At 37.2% G+C, this 21,505-nt stretch overlaps 1 protein-coding gene across 2 annotated transcripts in view; it reads left to right on the forward strand.

Moving 5' to 3' along the window:
* PRKD1 (protein kinase D1) overlaps positions 1 to 21,505 on the forward strand; it is a 355,221-nt gene that overhangs the window by 291,579 nt on the left and 42,137 nt on the right. For both annotated transcript variants that reach the window (XM_023227445.3, XM_023227446.3), the window contains 9 exons: positions 2,087 to 2,297; positions 2,425 to 2,502; positions 4,536 to 4,740; positions 6,493 to 6,616; positions 8,105 to 8,182; positions 10,047 to 10,326; positions 11,918 to 11,970; positions 14,462 to 14,534; positions 17,110 to 17,216. In XM_023227445.3, coding sequence (XP_023083213.2) covers positions 2,087 to 2,297; positions 2,425 to 2,502; positions 4,536 to 4,740; positions 6,493 to 6,616; positions 8,105 to 8,182; positions 10,047 to 10,326; positions 11,918 to 11,970; positions 14,462 to 14,534; positions 17,110 to 17,216 — 1,209 coding nt within the window. The remainder of the gene's footprint in view (positions 1 to 2,086; positions 2,298 to 2,424; positions 2,503 to 4,535; positions 4,741 to 6,492; positions 6,617 to 8,104; positions 8,183 to 10,046; positions 10,327 to 11,917; positions 11,971 to 14,461; positions 14,535 to 17,109; positions 17,217 to 21,505) is intronic.

Here is a 21,505-nt window from a genome sequence, read left to right on the forward strand (position 1 = left end):
ATTGAAGGTATTTGTTCAATGTATTCATGATTCTGGTTTGGCAAACCTTTGGCTATTTTTATAATCTCCCTAGACTTCTCTGCAAGAGTTGAACCTTTCCAGAATAATTATGCTTTACAGTTTTTCTTTATGGATTTATAATTGTGAATGTAGCTGTAGGCCTAATATTCCTGTGTAGAACTTCATTTTAAGTTTCTTTTCACTGTAGCTAGTGAATCTGAAAATAATAGTTTTCACTTTTGGTAATAGTATTTAACCTTTTGGTGCAGATAGGGATTGAAAGGGATAGAAATTTTTTGTAAATGTGACTTACTGCTTGTCTTATCAGTAATCATTTAAAATTAGAAATTAACCGAGTGTGTCGGGAAGGGGAACATCACACATCGGGGCCTATCATGGGGTGGGGGGGAGGGATTGCATTGGGAGTTATACCTGATATAAATGACGAATTGATGGGTGCTGACGAGTTGATGGGTGCAGCACACCAACATGGCACAAGTATACATATGTAACAAACCTGCACGTTATGCACATGTACCCTAGAACTTAAAGTATAATAATACAAAAATAAAATAAAGAAAAATAAATAAACAAATAAATGGAATTATAATATAGAAAAAAAAAGAAAAAGAAAAGAAATTAACCGAGTGTGGTGATAAAACAAGGGCTCTGGAGGCAAATAAATGTAGGTTGACATTTTGGCTGCACTGTTTACTAGCATTTGACCCAGAGGTATCTATTTAAACTTTATGAGCTTGGATGCCTCAACTGTAGATAATAAGGCCTATGTTTTAAGGCACCTAACACAGTTATTGCTATAGACTAGGAACTTAATAACTGAGATATGTAAATGAGATATATAATTATAACAACGGTTCAAAAGCAATTCGGTTTATCTTATTCTGATGATTCTAAAATACATTTATTCTGATGGGATATATTTATTCTCAAATATATCACAGGATATAAGAGGTACTGTGAAATTATCCAAAAAATTGAAAACACAGTCAACTTTAGTTAATTTAATTTTTAAAAATCTATATACTGAACTGATTAAATAATTCCAAAATGATGGACAAGAGTGCACAGAGATATAATTATATCCAAAAATCCACTTTTATATTCCTTGTATAGTATATTAGTTCTGTTTTCAGTAATACAAATCTTTTGTTGTATGGCTGAGGAAAAATTTAAAATCATGTTTTTTTTTTTTTCTTTAGGCAAACCACAGGAACTGTAAGCCTACCTTCCTTCCCTCCCTCCCTCCCTCCCTCACTCCTTACCTCCCTCCCTCCTTCCCACCTTCCTTCCTTCCTTCCTTCCTTCCTTTCTCTCTCTCTCTCTCTCTCTCTTTCTTTCTTTCCTTTCTTTCGAGTTTCACTCTTGTTGCCCAGGCTGGAGTGCAGTGGCACGATCTTGGCTCACTGCAACCTCCATCTCCCAGGTTCAAGCAATTCTCCTGCCTCAGCCTACTGAGTATCTGGGATTACAGGCATGCACCACCACACTCAGCTAATTTTTTTTATTTTTAGTAGAGACGGGGTTTTACCATGTTAGTCAGGCGGGTCTTGAATTCCTGACCCCAAACGATCCTCCTGCCTTGGCCTCTCAAAGTGCTGGGATTATAGCATTTTTTCGATGAAGTACCATGTAGGGCAAACAGGAGGCATTTACTTTTCATTTTCTCTCTTTCTTAAATGCTTGCATTTTCTAACCATGTGCGTGTAATACTGTAGAAAATGTCAATGGTATATGTGCACTGTTTATTTGCCTCCAAGTTTATATTTCTGTATTAGAACCACTTTTTTTAAAGCAAAAACATGTTTGAAAGACTTAGAAATCATGTTTAAATGTCCTGATCTCCAATTCTTTCTCTTTTTTTAAGATTATACAAGCAAGGTAACTCAAATAGAAATGGAGAAAGCAAGTAAATTATATTAAATAACAGAAATATAGTATTATTTCTTTCATATTATTAAGCATCAAAGTACTAAATACAAGAGTAAACCGAGATCTTAAAATATATAAATATATAAATCAAATAGCCTCTTACATCTTACTTCCTTTATTGTTTTCCAAAATGTAGCAGAAATCACCATCAGAGTCATTTATTGGTCGAGAGAAGAGGTCAAATTCTCAATCATACATTGGACGACCAATTCAACTTGACAAGATTTTGATGTCTAAAGTTAAAGTGCCGCATACATTTGTCATCCACTCCTACACCCGGCCCACGGTGTGCCAGTACTGCAAGAAGCTTCTGAAGGGGCTTTTCAGGCAGGGCTTGCAGTGCAAAGGTAAGGATGATTTTGTCACCTGTCGAACTTTGATCACCCTCATTCATCTGACATAAGTATTTTCTGGTTACCACTTCTCTTTCTGACAAATTCTCATTTTGTTTTGTTTGAAAATCACTGGGATTAGATTGCAGATTCAACTGCCATAAACGTTGTGCACCAAAAGTACCAAACAACTGCCTTGGTGAAGTGACTATTAATGGAGGTAGGTAAAAGATCAGCTGTCATGTCTGTGCTTCTTCCCTATTAGAGAGTGTGGTGATGATGATTTTAGTTGGGGTTTTTGGTTATGGTTTTGGTTTTGGTTCAGATATTTCAGACACAGTCCAAAAGTAAATTATGGCCAGTGTTTGTTCTACTTTACTATAGAAAAGCATCCATGGAGTTTTGATAACAGTCAAAGACCCTTTCATGATCTTTACATGGTAAGCAGCTAGTATTGAAAACTTGGGTAGCCATAATTTATTTCCCAGCTTTATTTTCTTTTACTCTTATCCTAGTTTGCCCAGAAATGTGGATGTTGTTGGTCTGCCTACAAGTTGTAGTTCTCAGTCTCTTTTCCTCTGTCCTTCTCATTTCAGTCATCTTTAATAATAAAGGGAACTTTGTCAGCCAACAAAAAAATAGGTATATTTTCTATATTTGGCAATATTTCTTCAAGAAAACTCTAACTGTATAAATTAACTTTGAAGGACTGCTACGAAAAATGCCATATCTTAAGCAAAGAGCTTACATTTTCTTCCTAGGTAGCATTCTAATGGATCACTACCAAAATATTTGACTTAGAATCCCAAGTTAGCTTTTTCTGCAGATAGTGGTCTTCTTTGTACCTTTAGTCTGCTACCAGTTTTCCAATTCCTCTGGAAAGAAAAATGGCTATAAAAGACCACAGATACTTTTAGTTGAGTATTTTTGTTACTAAGAAGCTGATGAATGATGAACTAAGAAGAATGAATGAATATCTTTGCTCTAGAACTTTCTTCTCTAGAAGAAATATATACTGTACCTAAAAGAAGAAGGAAGAGCTCTCCAGGAAAACATTGTCACACTTGTTTCTGGCTTGGAGATTCATGAATTAGCTGCCAAAATTGAAAGCTTGGCAATCGTCCCACTTTCTGTGGCATGTGGTGTTGACTTTGTTCAGGCTCAGGGAATGTCAGTGTGTACTGGGTAACTATAACTAAGGGGAAACAGAACAGTTTTTGATGTTGTTGATTACTTTGAAATGGTATTTTCTCATACATCCAGAAAAATCTGGTAAAATGTGAATTTTCCAGGCTTGGCAGGCTAGAGTCTCTCATTAATCTATGTTTTAATTTTAAAATGAGTACTTTGCATTAGTAAGTGATTATAATTTTTAACCATTACCATCAACTGTATAATGACAGGGTTCGATATTACTTCAAATATCAAATGTCTTATTTAAAAGCTATAGCTATGTGACCAATTTAATATATTGGAACTCGTGATTTTCAAAGTTACTCAAAGTAAGAATCAGTGGCTTGGATCTTTTTTCATGTGAGAGTTTCTGTCATCCTCTTACATACGTTTTTTCCCACCAGGGCTGTGTTTCTAAAATATGAGCAGCTTCCCAGTCACTGGGGCCTGGTATCACTTTGCCTTCTAGCATTTTACTTCTGTCCCAGCCTTGGCTTCCTTCCAAGGCTTTTCATGACTTTTCATGTTTTCAGGCTTAGAAGAACGGAAAACGAGCATCTACCTATAAAATTACATATTCAACCTCTCATAAATTCAGATGCTTATAAACTGAAATAAAAAAGGAAATTGAAAATCATGGGTGGATCTGGAGGCCATTATCTTTAGCAAACTAACCTAGGAACAGAAAAGCAAATACCACATGTTCTCACTTATAAGTGGGAGCTAAATAATGAGAACACATGGTCACATAGTGGGGAATAACACACACTGGGGCCCTTAGAGGTTGGAGTGTGGGAGGAGGGAAGATCAGGAAAAATAACTAATGGGTACCAGGCTTAATACCTGGGTGATGAAATAATCTGTACAACAAACCCCCATGACACAAGTTTACCTAGGTAATAAACCTGTACGTGTACCCCTAAACTTAAAATAAAAGTTAAAAAAAAAAAGAAAATAATCTCTTCACAGAACTGCCTTTTGGGGGCTTCCAGTTGATTTGTTTTAGGATCACCTGACTGTCTTTTAAGCCCTGGTTCCAAGATTCCAGGCTTATCTTCATGGGTCAAAATAATTTTCTAGATTTGCTTAGCCCTGGGGCAGAGTCTGATGTGGTCATGGAAGAAGGGAGTGATGACAATGATAGTGAAAGGAACAGTAGGCTCATGGATGACATGGAAGAAGCAATGGTCCAAGATGCAGAGATGGCAATGGCAGAGTGCCAGAATGACAGTGGTGAGATGCAAGATCCAGACCCAGACCACGAGGATGCCAACAGAACCATCAGGTGAGAGCAGCACTGCCAGCCTCAGCAAACAGGCGAACCCCAAGCAGTATTTTCTCTTTAAACCTCTTTGATATTTTAATAGATTATAATAGAAATGTGAAGTACATGTTTAATTTCTTGTGAATGATCTATGTGCTGTAGGTGAGAGCCTTTGAAGTTAGGAGGTCTGGGTTCCCTGAGAGAAGTGTGGTTTCCATCCTTTCCTAGCATCACCTCATTCATTGACCCATTTTCTTTTGCATGTGAGAGATGCTCCCGTTTGCCATCCACAAGTTTATTACTAAGTTAATATTAATTCGAAGCTCATTGTGTAGAAACAACAAAGATCAAGATCAAACTCAGCAGACATCATCTATTTTATTAGCTGGCCCCTGTTACAAATATCATAGTCTGTGTATACTTCACTGTTCTTGATATTATTTCAGAAGTATGTGCAATTTTATATCTGTTATCTAGTTATGCTTTTGGTTACTGGATGATCCCCACTTTTTATATCAGGAGTCAGCACAATGTGGCCACCAGGACAGATTGGACTGCCCAATTTGTAGTAAAGTTTTATTGGAACATAGCCATGCCTATTCATATTGTCTCTGGCTGCTTTTGCACTATATTGATAAAGTTAGGTCTTTTGCAAAATCTAAAATATTTATTACCTGGCCCTTTACAGAAAATGTTTCCTAGTCTCTGATTTATATCATAAAGCCTATTGAAATTTTTGTGTCCATTTTACAAATGCCATGTTTATTGACAAACAGAAATTGTTCATGAGAGTAGAGCAATGAAATGATTTTTTTTCCATTTAATGGCATAATGAACATTTTTTAAGTAGTGGGAAATAATTGTCTTATTATAATAACCTGTCCTTTGAAGACATACACTTCTTTGAAAGTGTATGCCAAAGAGTTTGCATGGTGAGGGGGCAGTGGGGGGAATAACATATATATTCATATTGTGGGGATTGGGGCAAGGAGGGAGGGATGAAGAGAGAAAGAAACAGAGACTAGCAGATTTCAATTATTATGACATTATGCAGAGAAACTAAAAATTCATATTGAATAATGTAATCTCTAAATGATTGATAATGTACCTATAATAGGAAATAAATAAGCAAATAAGCTTTCATGTATGAGTCTGAATAGTGTGGCCTCAGTAGACTAAGAAGTATTCTACCTCAGGTTGACCTGAAAACTGAACACCATACAGTTCAACCCAAAAGATGAGGTGCTTATTACCCAGCCTTGGGTTTTTTTTTTTTTTTTTTAGACATTGTCTTGCTCTGTCGCCCAGGCTGGAGTGCAGTGGCGCAATCTTGGCTCACTGCAACCTCCGCCTCCCAAGTTCAAGCAATTCTCTGCCTCAGCCTCTGGAGTAGCTGGGATTACAGGCGCCCGCCACCATGCCCGGCTGATGTTTTTGTACTTTTAGTAGAGACGGGGTTTCACCATCTTGGCCAGGCTGGTCTTGAACTCCTGACCTCGTGATCCACCCGCCTTGGCCTCCCAAAGTGCTGGGATTACAGATGTGAGCCACTGCGCCCAGCCGGGATTTTTTAAGGTGTACAAATAAAGTGCCTATCACTCTTCAGAGTAACCCACTTTCAGAACCATGGTGCCTGACAATATGTTTTACTAAAATTGAGATGTGAATTTTTGTAAAGTTTCACTTGGATTAGCTGACATAAGGTTTTATGCATGAAAATACATAAAATGTACCTGAAAACATTTTTCTCCTACAATATTTTGACTTCTCAAGTCCATCAACAAGCAACAATATCCCACTCATGAGAGTAGTGCAGTCTGTCAAACACACGAAGAGGAAAAGCAGCACAGTCATGAAAGAAGGATGGATGGTCCACTACACCAGCAAGGACACGCTGGTAAGATCCACAGGGAACAATGTTCTCTTGCCTTGCTAGCTTTAATTAGAGGAGTTGCTAATGTCCTGTGAGGGCTGTGAGATGCCTTCATTACTCAGAGTAAACCTCAGCACAGGCATGACATAGGATTAGGTAAGGTGCATTACAGTCTCAGGGTGTCAGATGTAGTTCAGCAAGCAATGGAGTTAGGAAAAAATGTGGAAAGCAATTTCAAGCAAACAAATTCATTGACTTTGATTACCTGAGATGTCTACCTGCCATTTTATAGTACTTGTGAAAGCCACAGTATGTGCTTTCAGAATGCTCCACTGCAATTTAGAATTTTATAAGAAACACTGCATTCTAGGCAGAGAATAAAACGGTGATAACTATCTTATACTTCCTAAGTCCTTAACTAAGTTTTCCCTGAAGAACTGACCCATTCAGGAACATTGGAAGCCTGTATCCTGAGTGTTCATGTCTCCAGATTTTCTTAATAGTTGATGAATGAGGTTGTGTATGTACATAAGAGAGAACAACTTGATTCACGTTTCAAAGTTAAATTGACAATTGGCTGATTTCTTTTACTGTATTTCTTTTCTCATCTCTTACCTAAAGGATCACTACAGATAAGCAGACACCTATAACCTAATTGATCTATCTATAATTTCGACCATATCTGTTAGAGAGAGAAGACTTACCTGATATTATAGGGCTCAATTGAATACCGCCTAGTTCTTTTTAGACATGGTGTAATATATTTAATATATTTGACTGGCCTGAAATTGGTTGTGGAGGAGAAGAGCAGAATAATAGAGCTTTGGGGTCTTTTATAAGATAAAAATACACACACACCCTAAAATCCTGAAAGATACACCTACAGTGAAGAAGGACCTGATCACCAAATCATAGTGGTTAGATTTCTAGTGAGCTGGAGAGAAGGTAGAGTTGGTTGTTTGATGCATTCCCCTGACTTTAAGTTGATGTCATGGAGTCAAACTTACTGTCCAGCAAAATATTCTTTACTTCTACTCTAACATTCAGAATTTGCCCATTGTCAAAGGAAGTGAGAATACCTGGTTCCATCAGCATGGCATTTCTTATGTCCTAAAATAATAAGCATGCATAATAAACATTGCATCTCCTAGTAAACCTTATTTTATTATAAACTATACACCTGCCTTTAGCCCTTCACGCAGTGAAATAAGCTTAAAAATGATGTTTTCTGTTTACTATGCACTTTCTAAATGCCAGGCTCTTATTGGGTGCTAATACTTCATCTTCTTTATTACTCACAACCCTGTAACATAAATCCAGATACTTATCAGACATGTGGCTAAATAGTCAGCCTCCAGAGCCTGAAATTGAGTGTGAATCTGCCTTTTCCAAAGCCCATGCACTTTCCACCCTCGAATCTTATGTCCCCATTGGGGAAATCTATTTGTTTTATCAATTGTGGATATTTTTAAAGTTTTTTAAAAATGATCTTGGATCTAACTTCTGTTTCAGCGGAAACGGCACTATTGGAGATTGGATAGCAAATGTATTACCCTCTTTCAAAATGACACAGGAAGCAGGTACTACAAGGTAAGAAGGGGGGCTCTTTCTTTGTAGTTTCATACCTCTTATTGCTTTTCCTTGGGAATGTAGAGTGTAAGAAATAGGAAATACATCCAACAAACGTGACTATTTTTGTGCTTCCTCCAGGAGCTATTTTTTTTTTCTTTTCTACAGTCTCCAAATTTCTTGGGATTCAGGTTGGGACCCCTTGATTCATCTGTGAATTTTACATTTCCCCAAGGAGTGCTTCTGGTACCATGGGATGATGGGAGAGGGAGGGAGGCAAAGATTAATGAATATTTTAGCAAAGATGTGTGATTTAACTAGAAAATTAATGGTCACAGCAGATCAGCTCAAGGTAAACTCCTGATATCCGCTGCATCTAGCACACTGCCAGGAGGGAAGAAACATTGTATGATTTCTCCATGCTTGTCAGTATTCACAAAGAGCACTTTCCTCTAGAGAAAAAAATGGCAGCAATTTGTATTCTGTCCCTCTACATTAAGTGATACAGATGTGGCATATTATATCACCCAGAAAAACACAACTCCAAAACAAAATCTTCATAGAGAAAAGGGTAGATACGTGGTCCTTCAAAATGAATGCAGACTGTGGAATAGTTGATTTGATTCTCCATAGCCATTTTACACAGCTGTCACATAAAATGGAAACCTCACTAATTTTAAAATTAAAAGTTTGTTTTAAAAGTTATTATTTTTTAGTCCCTACATACTTCCTGGAAGACACAGTAGTGATTAATTTTTTTTAATATGAATTACCTTAAAAATGATGACTATTGGCCAGGCGCAGTGGCTCATGCCTGTAATCCCAGCACTTTGGGAGGCCGAGGCAGGTGGATCACTTGAGGTCAGGAGTTCTAGACCAGCTTAGCCAACATGATGAAACCTCGTCTTTACAGAAATACACAAATGAGCCAGACGTGATGGGGTGCACCTGTAATCTCAGCTATTCAGGAGGCTGAGGCAGGAGAATCACCTGAATCCAGGAGGCGGAGTTTGCAGTGAGCCAGGATTGCACCACTGCACTCCAGCCTGAGCAACAGAATAAGACTCCATCTCAAAAATAAATATAAATGAATGAATAAATAAATAAATAAATAAATGGCTGGGCGCAGTGGCTCACCCCTGTAATCCCAGGACTTTGGGAGGCCGAGGCGGGCAGCGTGAGGTCATGAGTTCAAGACCAGCCTGGCCAACATGTTGAAACCCTATCTCTACTAAAAATCTAAAAATTAGCCAGGTGTAGTGGCAGGCGCCTGAAATTCCAGCTACTTGGGAGGCTGAGGCAGAAGAACTGCTTGAACTCGGGAGGTGGAGGTTGCAAAGAGCCGAGATCACACCACTGCACTCCAGCTCGGGTGACAGAGCAAGATTCTGTCTCAGAAAAGAAAAAGACCGTTTTAAAACCAGTGTCTAGTTGTCCTCACTTAAACTATTCACTTGGCTATGTTATTACATTAACATGTATTGAGTGCCTTAAAGAATAGGTTAAAATTTAAAAATAGCCGTGTCTACCTAAATGCATTTCAAAAGTGTTGTGATTCTACCTCACTGTTACAAAAATTATCATTTATTTTCTAAGTCTTAGATTGTGGTGAAGATTCAAAATCATTATTCCTAACCATACTTACTCTTGCCACATGAACATAGCATAAAAAGTCACATTTTCTAGAAAAAGGAAATAAGGTTTCCCATAGTAAAGCTATATTTTAAATTTTGCTTAGCAATATTCTGTGTTTTATAGTTTAAAACTATTTTATATAAATGGTGGTTATTTGTGATGTCATTTTTCACATGTTCTTGGCATGAACTTTCTTTGAAAGTTTACATACTTTTGATAAACTACCTTTAGCACTTTTTTTCTTTCACAGGAAATTCCTTTATCTGAAATTTTATCTCTGGAACCAGCAAAAACTTCCGCTTTAATTCCTAATGGGGCCAATCCTCATTGTTTTGAAATCACTACGGCAAATGTAGTGTATTATGTGGGAGAAAATGTGCTCAATCCTTCCAGCCCACCACCAAATAACAGTGTCCTCACCAGTGGCGTTGGTGCAGATGTGGCCAGGATGTGGGAGATAGCCATCCAGCATGCCCTCATGCCCGTCATTCCCAAGGGCTCGTCTGTGGGTACAGGAACCAACTTGCACAGTGAGTCTGCCAGTTTTCTACCCAGCCCGAAGCTCATCATGTACCTATCCATTGCTTAGTAAACATGTGCCCTGTCCTTCCTGAGAACAGAATGAAGAAAGACTCCTTGGGGATGATTTAGTTTATTGGAGAATGTACAGTCTCTAAATAAAAGCTGCTGCACATCTAAGATGTTTAGTTTGTTAAATTATCCTATTTTATCGTAGGTATTTTATATTAAAATTTAACAAATTCAGGTAAACACTATGTATTAGGCAATTACAGACCTCTAGAGCTATTGGTTGTAAAAGAAGAAGTAATCTGGCCAGGCTCAGTGGCTCACACCTCCAACGCCTGCACTTTGGGAGGCCAAGGCAGGTGGAGGACTTGAGCCCAGGAGTTCTTGTCCAGCCTGGGCAACATAAGGAAACCCTGTCTCTACAAAAAAATACAAAAATTAACCAGACATGGTGGCAGGCGCCTGCGGTCCCAGCTACTCTGGAGCCTGAGGCAGGAGAACTGCTTGAGCTCAGGAAGCACAGGTTGCAGCGAGCCAAGATCAAGCCATTGCATTCCTGCCTGGGCAAAAAGGAGGAGGGGGGAGGGGGAGGAGGAGGAGAAATGTAGCCAGCTTCAGCTTGACATGGAATGTGAGAGAAGAAGAAGAAGATAGGAGAAGGAGATGGAGAGGAAGAGGAAGAAGAGGAAGAAGAAGAAAAGAAGAAGAAGAAGGAGGAGGAGGAGGAGAAGAAGAAAGAAGAGGAGGAGGAAATCTAGTCAACTTCAGCTTGACATGGAGTACAAGTCTTGTTATTTGCAAATCTGAATTAATAAGTTTCCCTAAAGATACCTCACCTAGTATTCTGTGCGGGATATGGTAATTTGATGTGCAGAGTACATGGTAATTGGTAATTCTTGATCATTTTATCCCAGGAAGAAGATTCTGTTCATTAGTTGAATGAGATACATTTGCTAAAATGCAACCTAGATCCAGTATTGAGAATAAATTTTAAAGAAGAAATATTAGAGGACTATTTGAATAAAAAAGTCATTTATTTTTAAATTTCATAATAGTTACTCATAATGAAACCTATGAAGTAACCTCTGGTTTTTTACATTATAGTGTTATCTGTTGATCTGTCATAATTTTTAGTTTATCTCTACAATCAAAATACATATTAATAGAATATATATACCTATTTCGGTGCTAAGCACTTTACATGAGATCTCTATTTTAATGCCTAATCCAATTCCAACAGGTAGACTTTAATGATTGGCCTGTTTTACAACTGAGGAAATCAGTGTCTCTCGAGTGAGATTAAGTTGTCCGAGCTTGTACCAAAGCTGTGAAGTAGCAAAACCAGTATGAGTCCAAGTCCTTCTGACGCCAAACCCTAAATTGACAGAATGTTATTTTTCAAAACTAAGTATAGTGAATATGTAATTTTGAAAAGAAAGAAATATTCGAATGACATTTTCTTAGAAAAACCTAATTGCTGTGATTTATTCAAAATCACTTTTGCAGGATGATTTGTAAGCATGTATTTACTTGTGTTGCTATCACATCTCTTACTGACTTTTTGTGTGCATATTGTTTTACATGCATTTCCAGGAGATATCTCTGTGAGTATTTCAGTAACAAATTGCCAGATTCAAGAAAATGTGGTAAGTATGTACCTACTAATATAAAACTTGGTAATGTGATTACTGGAAAATAAAAGCATCATAAAATAGGTTTTAAAATTCATTTTAATTTTTTAGTAAATTTTGAAAAGCAGAATAGAATTTGGATATTTTTCTGTGATATTTTAGAAACATTAAATGATATAAATTTGTTTAGTAATTTTTCTATAATCAATTCTGTAATATAGAGTCAAATATCTGTGTATCTCAGCTAGGCAATTATAATGTGATGCCTGATTTCTCACATATTTGCCCTTCTTGGTACTGGAATTTTAATGGTTGATATTACACAGTAAAATAAATACACCAGCAGAATAAGATAAATTTCTTGATTTGCATGAGTAGCTTAAAAATGCCATTGTTCTCATTCCTTAGTTGCTACCTAGAAGTGCTGTATCATGGCAAGGAGTTGCAAATGCTCTTATAGTCATTTGTACACGTCAAGGAGACTTTAAAAAAGTTGCATAAATCGAATCTTATGGGTTCTCATTGTAGCACCCTAGTCACCTGTGCCACATAACTCCATCCTTGCAGCTTAGTTTTTGAAAATTGTAGATCAGCCATATTATGAAATCTTTTACAGTCTGTCAAATGTTTGCTTTATTTGTTGTATTTTATCCCTAAGGCAGGTAGCCAAAAAGTAATAAGGCCTTTTCTACCTCCTCCTGTGACCCAGACCCTTTTCTCTATTTTACCTGCTGTACCTATGGCCAAAAGAATGCAGTTTACAGCTTATAGTTTATAAAAATTTGTTTAAAAAAATTAACTTCATGAAACTCTATTCATCCTTACTTTATCTTTGAAACCTACATTAAAGTGGCATAAAGTAAACAGCCAAATACGAATTAGAGGACTAGGTAAACTTTATAGTGAAGGTTAGATAAATTCTTGTGCTGTCAATCATGAGATAGATTCCTAAAGAAATTTCTTTTCTGCAGACTCCTGTTGCCTTTGCTTAGCCAGGGACATTTTAGGAAATACAAGTTACTCTATAAGCCTCTTGGGAAATTCCTGATAGCTGTGGAGTTGTTCCACTCTCTTCAGCCACTGTTGTCTACTGAAAATTTTGGATCGGCCATTGAGTTATCAGAAAACCTAAAGAACAGATGAAGTAGCTTGAAATCAGAATAATAGAATAGTATTAGTATTATTTCTCTTGTCCTTAGACAGCCTTGAACTCATCCTGTGGATACTTTGAAGAATCACAGGATGGAGACAACTTGTAGTTATTTTCTAGGGGGAAGAACAAAGGAAAAAGATAAGTATTTGTAGGATATGGAGAGGGTAGGATTTGATATTAAAGGACTTCTTTTTTTATTATACTTTAACGTCTAGGGTACATGTGCAGAATGTGCAGAAGGACTTAAAAAAAATAAAGTCAAGTATAAGGGTAGAAGATAGGTGGAAAATCCGATAGGATGTAATAGGAATATATAAAGGAAAAAAGCATTACCTTGTGATTTCGTCAGCATGAAATCACAGACAATAAAACATAGATTTAAAAGATGCTTTATTTAACAGTTATTATTTCAAAGAGAAAGCATTAGACTTTTGGAACTTGTTAGCTCCCGAAGTGATGAAATTGGACGAGTTTAGCTACTTCACAGATGAGAATTTCATATGGGTTGCCATCCTTCTGCAGCCTCTCCAGCTCACTCACAGTGATTCAGCCTCCTCTTCCGTCACTTTAGGTTCATCTGCATGTGGGTGACTAATAAGGGAGCAACCTTTTCATTCTAGTCATACAGGGAGAAGTGGTTGGAATCAGGATTCACACAGACACGTGATTGGGAACCGTGATTATTTAATGACATTTCCAAATAACCATCTCAACAGGCAAATATCTTTTTCAATACTTATAGTAAATCACATTGTATGGTTTTTAGTCATCTTTCTTTCTAATGAAACATATGTGCTAGCACATTAGAAAACCTCTGTCACTTAAGATCAGAACAGTTTTCATAACTTTATGTTATTACATTAATTAAAGAGTGTGCTTTGAGGCCGGGCATGGTGGCTCACGCCTGTAATCCTAGCATTTTGGGAGGCCAAGGCAGGCAGATCATGAAGTAAGGAGCTCCAGACCAGCCTGACCAACATGGTGAAACCCTGTCTCTACTAAAAATACAAAAATTAGCTGGGCGTGGTGGTGCGTGCCTATAATCCCAGCTACTCAGGAGGCTGAGGCAGGAGAATCTCTTGAACCTAGGAGGTGGAGGTTGCAGTGAGCCGAGATTGAGCCACTGCACTCCAGCCTGAGCAACAGAGCGAGACTCCATCTCAACAACAAAAAAAAACAAAACAAAAAAGAATGTTCTTTGAATATTACAGTCATCTCAGATTTCTAGCATTTCTAATTTATTTTAAAAATACTTAATGTTTATAATATATTTAATAGAATTATATTAATTTTTAGGACTAGTGTTTTGTTCTGCTTCATGTTTTTTTTTTTTCATTGGACTTGTACCTCTAGGACATCAGCACAGTATATCAGATTTTTCCTGATGAAGTCCTGGGTTCTGGACAGTTTGGAATTGTTTATGGAGGTAGGTTATCTCACTGAGTATTTTTATGAACTTAAAGTTTTCGCTAGTTATATTTTTAAAAGCGTATTTCCAGGAAAAACATAAAAGGGAAGACCTATGTGTATCTTTCTGTATTCTTTCAGAAATATGGGAAGACCTATATTTCTGTGTATCTTTCTGTATTCTGTCTTTAAAAAAAAATTTTGAGATGGTTCCTACTTGGAAAATTGGTATATTTGTGTTTCAAAAGAGAAAGTTTCATACTCCTGAAAAACCTGTTTTCTTAATATAGACAAACTCTACACACAGTACTGAAGAAGTTTGGAATATCAGACAAAATATTGAGAAAACAAGGAAGTTATGATTTGTAAACAAATTAATTCCATTTTCTTTTGGCACACTTGATCAGAAGTCCATTCATATTAGTAGCCAAAAAAAATTTAACTTTCCAGTGTCTTTAACAATATATTTGTTTCCTAGGCCAGGCGCGGTGGCTCAAGCCTGTAATCCCAGCACTTTGGGAGGCCGAGACGGGTGGATCACGAGGTCAGGAGATCGAGACCATCCTGGCTAACACGGTGAAACCCCGTCTCTACTAAAAAAATACAAAAAAAAAACTAGCCGGGCGATGTGGCGGGCGCCTGTAGTCCCAGCTACTCAGGAGGCTGAGGCAGGAGAATGGCGTAAACCCGGGAGGTGGAGCTTGCAGTGAGCTGAGATCTGGCCACTGCACTCCAGCCCGGGCGACAGAGCGAGACTCCGTCTCAAAAAAAAAAAGAAAACAATATATTTGTTTCCTGAAGGATTGAATTTTTTTTAATTTTTGAGGTGAAATATCAAGTCTTTACCTATTTTCTTTTTGTCAAGCTCTTTGGTAAATGTATTATTCTAACTTCTGCTATTTTAGATTCCAGCCAGTTAAAGAATAGTTTTCAAGTCTTTAAAAAATATTTAATACTAATGCTTTATTTGCCCTGTAAAATGACCTCATAACTTTCAGTTCTTTAATATTATCAGTAAGAAATTATTTCTTGTGGTGAGGTTGAGTGTTCTGAAATAATCACAATGTTCCATTCCATTTTATTTATCACCATATAATATTGTACTTTTTAATTTAAAAAGTAATTAAGTTCTACTCTATTTTACAATGTAATGTTGAGTCTTATAAAATGATCCAGTGGTTTCTTTGATGAGAAACCTATCATGAGCCACTAACCATTGTACCGTTTGTTAATGCATAACTGTATAATAGAGGGGACCAAATGTTTGATTATTGCTCTACAGTGTAATAGTTGCATGCAAAAAAAAATTATGGTAGATAGATCATGGTAAATTGACATAACTGCACATCATATAGGGGTGAGACAAAGGTGACAAATGAGAGTAGAGAGACCACCAGATGCCAGATAATTTGGAACGTCCAACACTGAAGACCAGGAGTAGGAGGAGGCTGCCACATGGAAGACTGAAACTTTAATATTAGACACAAATGGGGTAAAGTACATGAGAAGAGTCTCAGAAGAGAGGTCAGGTACTACAGTGACGGAAGAGTAGAGACAAAAGAAGTTATGGCCTTGAAAAAAGTACTTGCAGGAAAATGGCTGAGTTGAAATAGAGACTGCAGTCAATCGTAGATAAGAAATTATGTTAAGGAAGTAGAGAACATGAACACAAGCTGATTTAATAGTGAAGAGAAACAGTCTGGAAAGAGAAGGAATAGTGAGAGTGGGATATCGGGTGAGTGAACACTAGATTTACAAGTGTTGGAAGACTGGAATTTCAAGTTCGTTTGTATGTAACCAAAAAGTTTGAGTAATTAGATCCATTTTCCATTTCTATTTTCTGATTCATTTTCATTTCTTATTTTCAGATTCAATGAACACTGCTACGTTTTGTAGCTACCACAATATAGTAGTGTAGAAGTTAAGAACTTGGGGTTGCCCCATAGAATTCCTGAAAAGTTTGTTGCAGTAGTTAAATGAGGTGTAATACACATAAAGGGCCTATTATGTGGTGATGATGATTATTATGATAACTAATATTTTTTGAGTGTACATAGTTACCAGGGTATTTTGTATACTTTATATGCCTTCTTCATCCAATCTTCTCCTCACTGTAGATGAGGAACCTAGAATTCAGAAAGAGTGAGGGATTTGCTCAAGATCACACAGCTAATAAGTGGCAGAGCCAAGACTTTAATTCTTTCCCCTATAACATACATTATCTTATCAGGACTTTAAAATTATACTTTCTAAAGGGGAGTTAATTTGCTGGTGAAACAAATATTTTCTATATTAAGTAGCTTAATATTCTGTTTCTAAAACATACATTTTTGTGAAAAAATGCCAGGCGGTTGATACATATAGCTTTTAATGCCCCAATTCTTTTGCGTTCTAAATTATGGCTAATTTTAAAGCACATATTTGATTTAGAATAATGAAATCTTTATATATGTGTAAGTCAGTGCTCTTTAGAAATGTTAATTTATTCAGTGAAATATGTTTATCATTTCTTTAAATGTCCTTGCAAATTTTAGTGTTCTTTAAGATAGATCCTAGTTAATAACATACTAATGCTTCCATTTTTCATTTTAAAGGAAAACATCGTAAAACAGGAAGAGATGTAGCTATTAAAATCATTGACAAATTACGATTTCCAACAAAACAAGAAAGCCAGCTTCGTAACGAGGTTGCAATTCTACAGGTACTTCTTTGGTTCTCATTCAGGGGAAGGGCATAAAAATCCCTCATCTTTTACTTCTGCAAAGCAAAGAAATTTTCTCTAAAAACCTGTGGTATAAATATTTTGGAACATTTTAAAATAATTGAAATGGCAGATCAAGTATCAGAACTTGCCTGAATAGTGTCTTTCCTGAGTCTAGGCAGCAGTTGTTCTTTTTTATGTATTTAATTCTAGGTTTCAATATATAATTAATATGCATTAAATGGGTAATGTTTCAGCATTTACTCGTAGTGGACATGCTGAGACCATTTTATTATATTACAAATGACCTTGCTGTCATAAACACGTCTTCTTTGTGCTGTGATAATTACATGAATTGGGTGTGTAACTGTCAGCATATCAGTTACAGGAGTGAGATGTGTCTGAGAAGCAGATCATCTTGATGTTATTAATGTCCTCTTTGCCTCTCACTGTAAGCCTTTCATTTGACATCGAGCATGTCACTTAACTTCTCTCATTAATAACAGTCCCTTTTTCAAACCAGAATTTGATAATAAAATATATTATGCGATAAAGATTTTTGTCACCATTAAAATTTTTTTGCAGACCAAAGAGAAATAGAGCAGTTGTTTGCTAAATGTAGTCATCATGGCTATCTAGGCTACTCAATTGAGATCATTGATAAGTTCCTATTTTTATATAACTGACATAATTTTTTACTTCTCATGCAAGCATGTCATGATTTTTAATTCCCAGTTTTAATGGACAGTTTTTTTCACAAAACAGAACATTTTCATTTCTTCATTTATAGTTTCATTTAACTGTCATTTATTGAGTTTCATATAATAAAAAGCTGAAAAAGATATGATTTCTGTCCTAAAGGAGCTCACATACACAGAGACAGCCACAAATATTGCCTGCTATACAGAGAAAAATAACATAGACTTTTCTGGGACTTGGAATTTGTAAGGATGATGTTTTTGTGTCTCTAGACAACTAATGTAGTACAGAGAACTCACAATGCTGTCTGCTTACATGGGGAAGAAAAGAACCATGGATGTGAACATACTAATTAATGGATTCATGGCTTAGTGTCTGTTAATCGGTTACAAGCAACTGGCAACATTGAGGTGCAGATGACGTCTGAAACTCTAGTAAATGACATCTTTCCTAACCTGGCCCTTGCACTTCCAGTGTACACCTCACTGTGGTCTCCTGAAGGAAGATACTATTGCAGGGAAGGAATCCAGAGTCAGCATGTGTACAGGAGATATTTATTCTTCATTATACGATAGGAGAAGAGAGCTTCATGGTTAACATGGTTACATCTTTCTATATTTTACTGCAATTGCAGAAAACTGACTAGATGTTGGGGTTCTAATTTTCTGTGTCTTGGCCTTTTAATTGGCTTTCCCTAAGTCTGCCAACACAGTATCAGCAACTGACTCCAGAGGTAGAAAAATAAAATACAGCCGGGCGCAGTGGCTCACACCTGTAATCCTAACGCTTTGGGAGGCCGAGGTGGGCAGATCACCTGAGGTCAGGAGTTTCAGACCAGCCTGGCCAACATGGTGAAACCCCATCTCTACTAAAAATACAAAATTAGCCGGGTGTGGTGGCAGATGCCTGTAGTCCTAGTAGCTACTTGGGAGGCTGAGGTAGGAGAGTCACTTGAACCTGGGAGGTGGAGGTTGCAGTAAGCCAAGATCGTGCCATTGCACTCCAGCCTGGGCAACAGAGCAAGACTCCTGGAAAAAAAAAAAAAAAATAGAAGGAAGGAAGGAGAAAAATACACCTGAAATATAAACTACCTCCCAATTCCTCTTCTAAAACAGAAGTCCCCAGTCCCCGGACCGTGGACCTGTAACTGTACGTGACCTGTCAGGAACTGGGCCACACAGCAGGAGGTGTGTGGTGGGCAATAAAGCATTACCATCTGAGTTCTGCCTCCTGTCAGATCAACAGCAGCATTAGATTGTCATAGGAGTGCAAACCCCATTGTGAACTATGCAAGAAAGGGATCTTCTGGTTGTGCACTCATTATGAGAATTAAATGCCCACCCTCCCCCACTCCTGCCGCCACGCTCCCCTGGAAAAATTGTCTTCCACTAAGCCCATCCCTGTTGCCAAAAAGGTTGGGGACCACGGCTCTAAAATATTAGATGCAGACAAATCAGATGCAATAAATATACATTTGGAAAATCTTCATCATAATAAGATTTTCTAAAGAGTTTAGTTAGGTTGAAAGTCCAGTTCTGCTCCTAGAGCACATGAAAAAGTCAAACATCTCTGATAGCCTGAAATCTCAAAAATTTCCGTTACTTATACTTAACCTCACTGCCCCTAACCATTCTTTGCCTTATTTACCAAACTAGTATTTATCGAGTACATATGATAAGCCAAGCACTGTTCTAGGTCCAGTAGATACAGCACGGACAAAGACACACAGGTCTTTGCTGTCATGGGTCTTTAAATTGTATCACTCAGCTATGCTCAGTTATGCTCAGTTATGCTGAGTTGGATATTTGCAACATATTTATGTATTGAATTTTCAATCTCATAACCTGTACAATGGGTCAGTCTAGGGTTGGTTTAATTATATACAGATACTAGATTCAGTAGTTCATACTTTATTATAAAACTGCCAATTATTTTAAAATATGTTCATCAAGAATAGGAAACTAATCATGTCTCCCAAATGAAAATAAACCAAGAAAGAAAGAAGGAAGGAAGAAAGGAAGGAAGAAGGAAGGAAGGAAGGAGGGAAGGAAGGAAGGAAGGAAGGAAGGAAGGAAGGGGAAAGAAAGAAGAGAAAGAGAGAGAGACAGAGAGAGAGACAGAGAGAGAGAGAGAAAGAAACCCTTTTGAACTCCTTTTTACCATTGTCAGATACATTAGTCTCTCAGGAAAGATAGTAATTTAGTATCCTAAGACAGTGAAGTTCAAGCTCACCTATTTTGAGTCCTTGCTCACATATCACTCTCTACAGATACATGAGCACTATTCTAACACCCTATTTAAAATTACAGTCCAAACCCCCTTCTCCATACTTCTCTTACCCTGATCTGTTTTGTTTTCTGTAGCAGTTATCACTTTCTAACCTGCTATAGAATTATATTTATTATATTTGTTGCAAGTTCCTCTCACCACTCTCAACCTTGACCCTACCACTAGAATACACACTTCAGGGGGACAGTTACCATTGATTTGTTTAATAATGTATCCCCACTGCCAGAAATTGTTCCTGGCATACATTAGCTGCTAAATAAATTTTTGTTGAATTAATTAATTAAAGTTGTACAGAAACACCATCTTATCATATAAAGTGACATTCATAGTATCCAACTAGGTAGCAAAAGGCTGGTTAGTTAGTTAGAAAGGATTATGTGTGTTTGCTCTGCAGAAACCCTCACTGTGTCATTTTATATTATTATTAAAACTAGAGCTCACCACCTTGAACCTGAAGAGACAAAATATTAATGAGGATGGGAGTGGGGGTTGGCTTCCAACTCACTAACTCTCATATGTTAAAAAAAAAAGTACCATGATTGAAGTCAATTGAATGCAGAGGAAGATTTTCTTTTACTAATCTTGAGAAATAAAATTCCAATCCTCTGCATATAAATAGGTAATATCCAGAAGCATTTGGTATCTTCTACTTTGTGGTCCTCTAGCTAATGGAAGCTGGTGCCCTAGTAGGGCCTAAGAAGTTTTGCCCTCCCCCTTCCTCCTCCTCATTCTCCAGAGGCGACCATGTGGGTTGAAATGCCAGTGGGGCAAAGTCCTCCTCGTTCAGCTCTGCTAGGTCCTCAGATCAAATTTTGATTTGTTTCTGTTCTTGTGAAAAAGCACCTGAGCTTGTAGAAGACTTCGAAGTTATGTAAATAGGGAATGTGAGAAAAAGTAGAGCTCTCCATTTTTTTGCCATTTCATTTTCTCTGTATAACTTAGATGAAGGCCTTCCAAGATCTGATTTAATCATTAGAAAACTAAACTCATTAGATATTTTTGAATAATTGAAATTAAGGCAAGTCTAAGTGTTATGGCATATCATTTATATCTCATACCATTTGGAATAGCTCTATTTTCATTATCTGTAAATACTTAGTTATTATTATGTTTCAATGGGTGTTAATTAATGTAGATATTGGCCAGGTGCGCTGGCTCATGCCTGTAATCCCAGCACGCTGTGTGGCTGAGACAGCCAGATCACCTGAGGTCAGGAGTTTGAGACCAGCCTGACCAACATGGTGAAACCCCATCTCTACTAAAATTACAAAAATTGACCGGGTGTGGTGGTACACACCTGT

The sequence above is a fragment of the Piliocolobus tephrosceles genome, chromosome 6, assembly GCF_002776525.5.
Source record: "Piliocolobus tephrosceles isolate RC106 chromosome 6, ASM277652v3, whole genome shotgun sequence".
In the NCBI taxonomy this organism is placed as follows: domain Eukaryota; kingdom Metazoa; phylum Chordata; class Mammalia; order Primates; family Cercopithecidae; genus Piliocolobus; species Piliocolobus tephrosceles.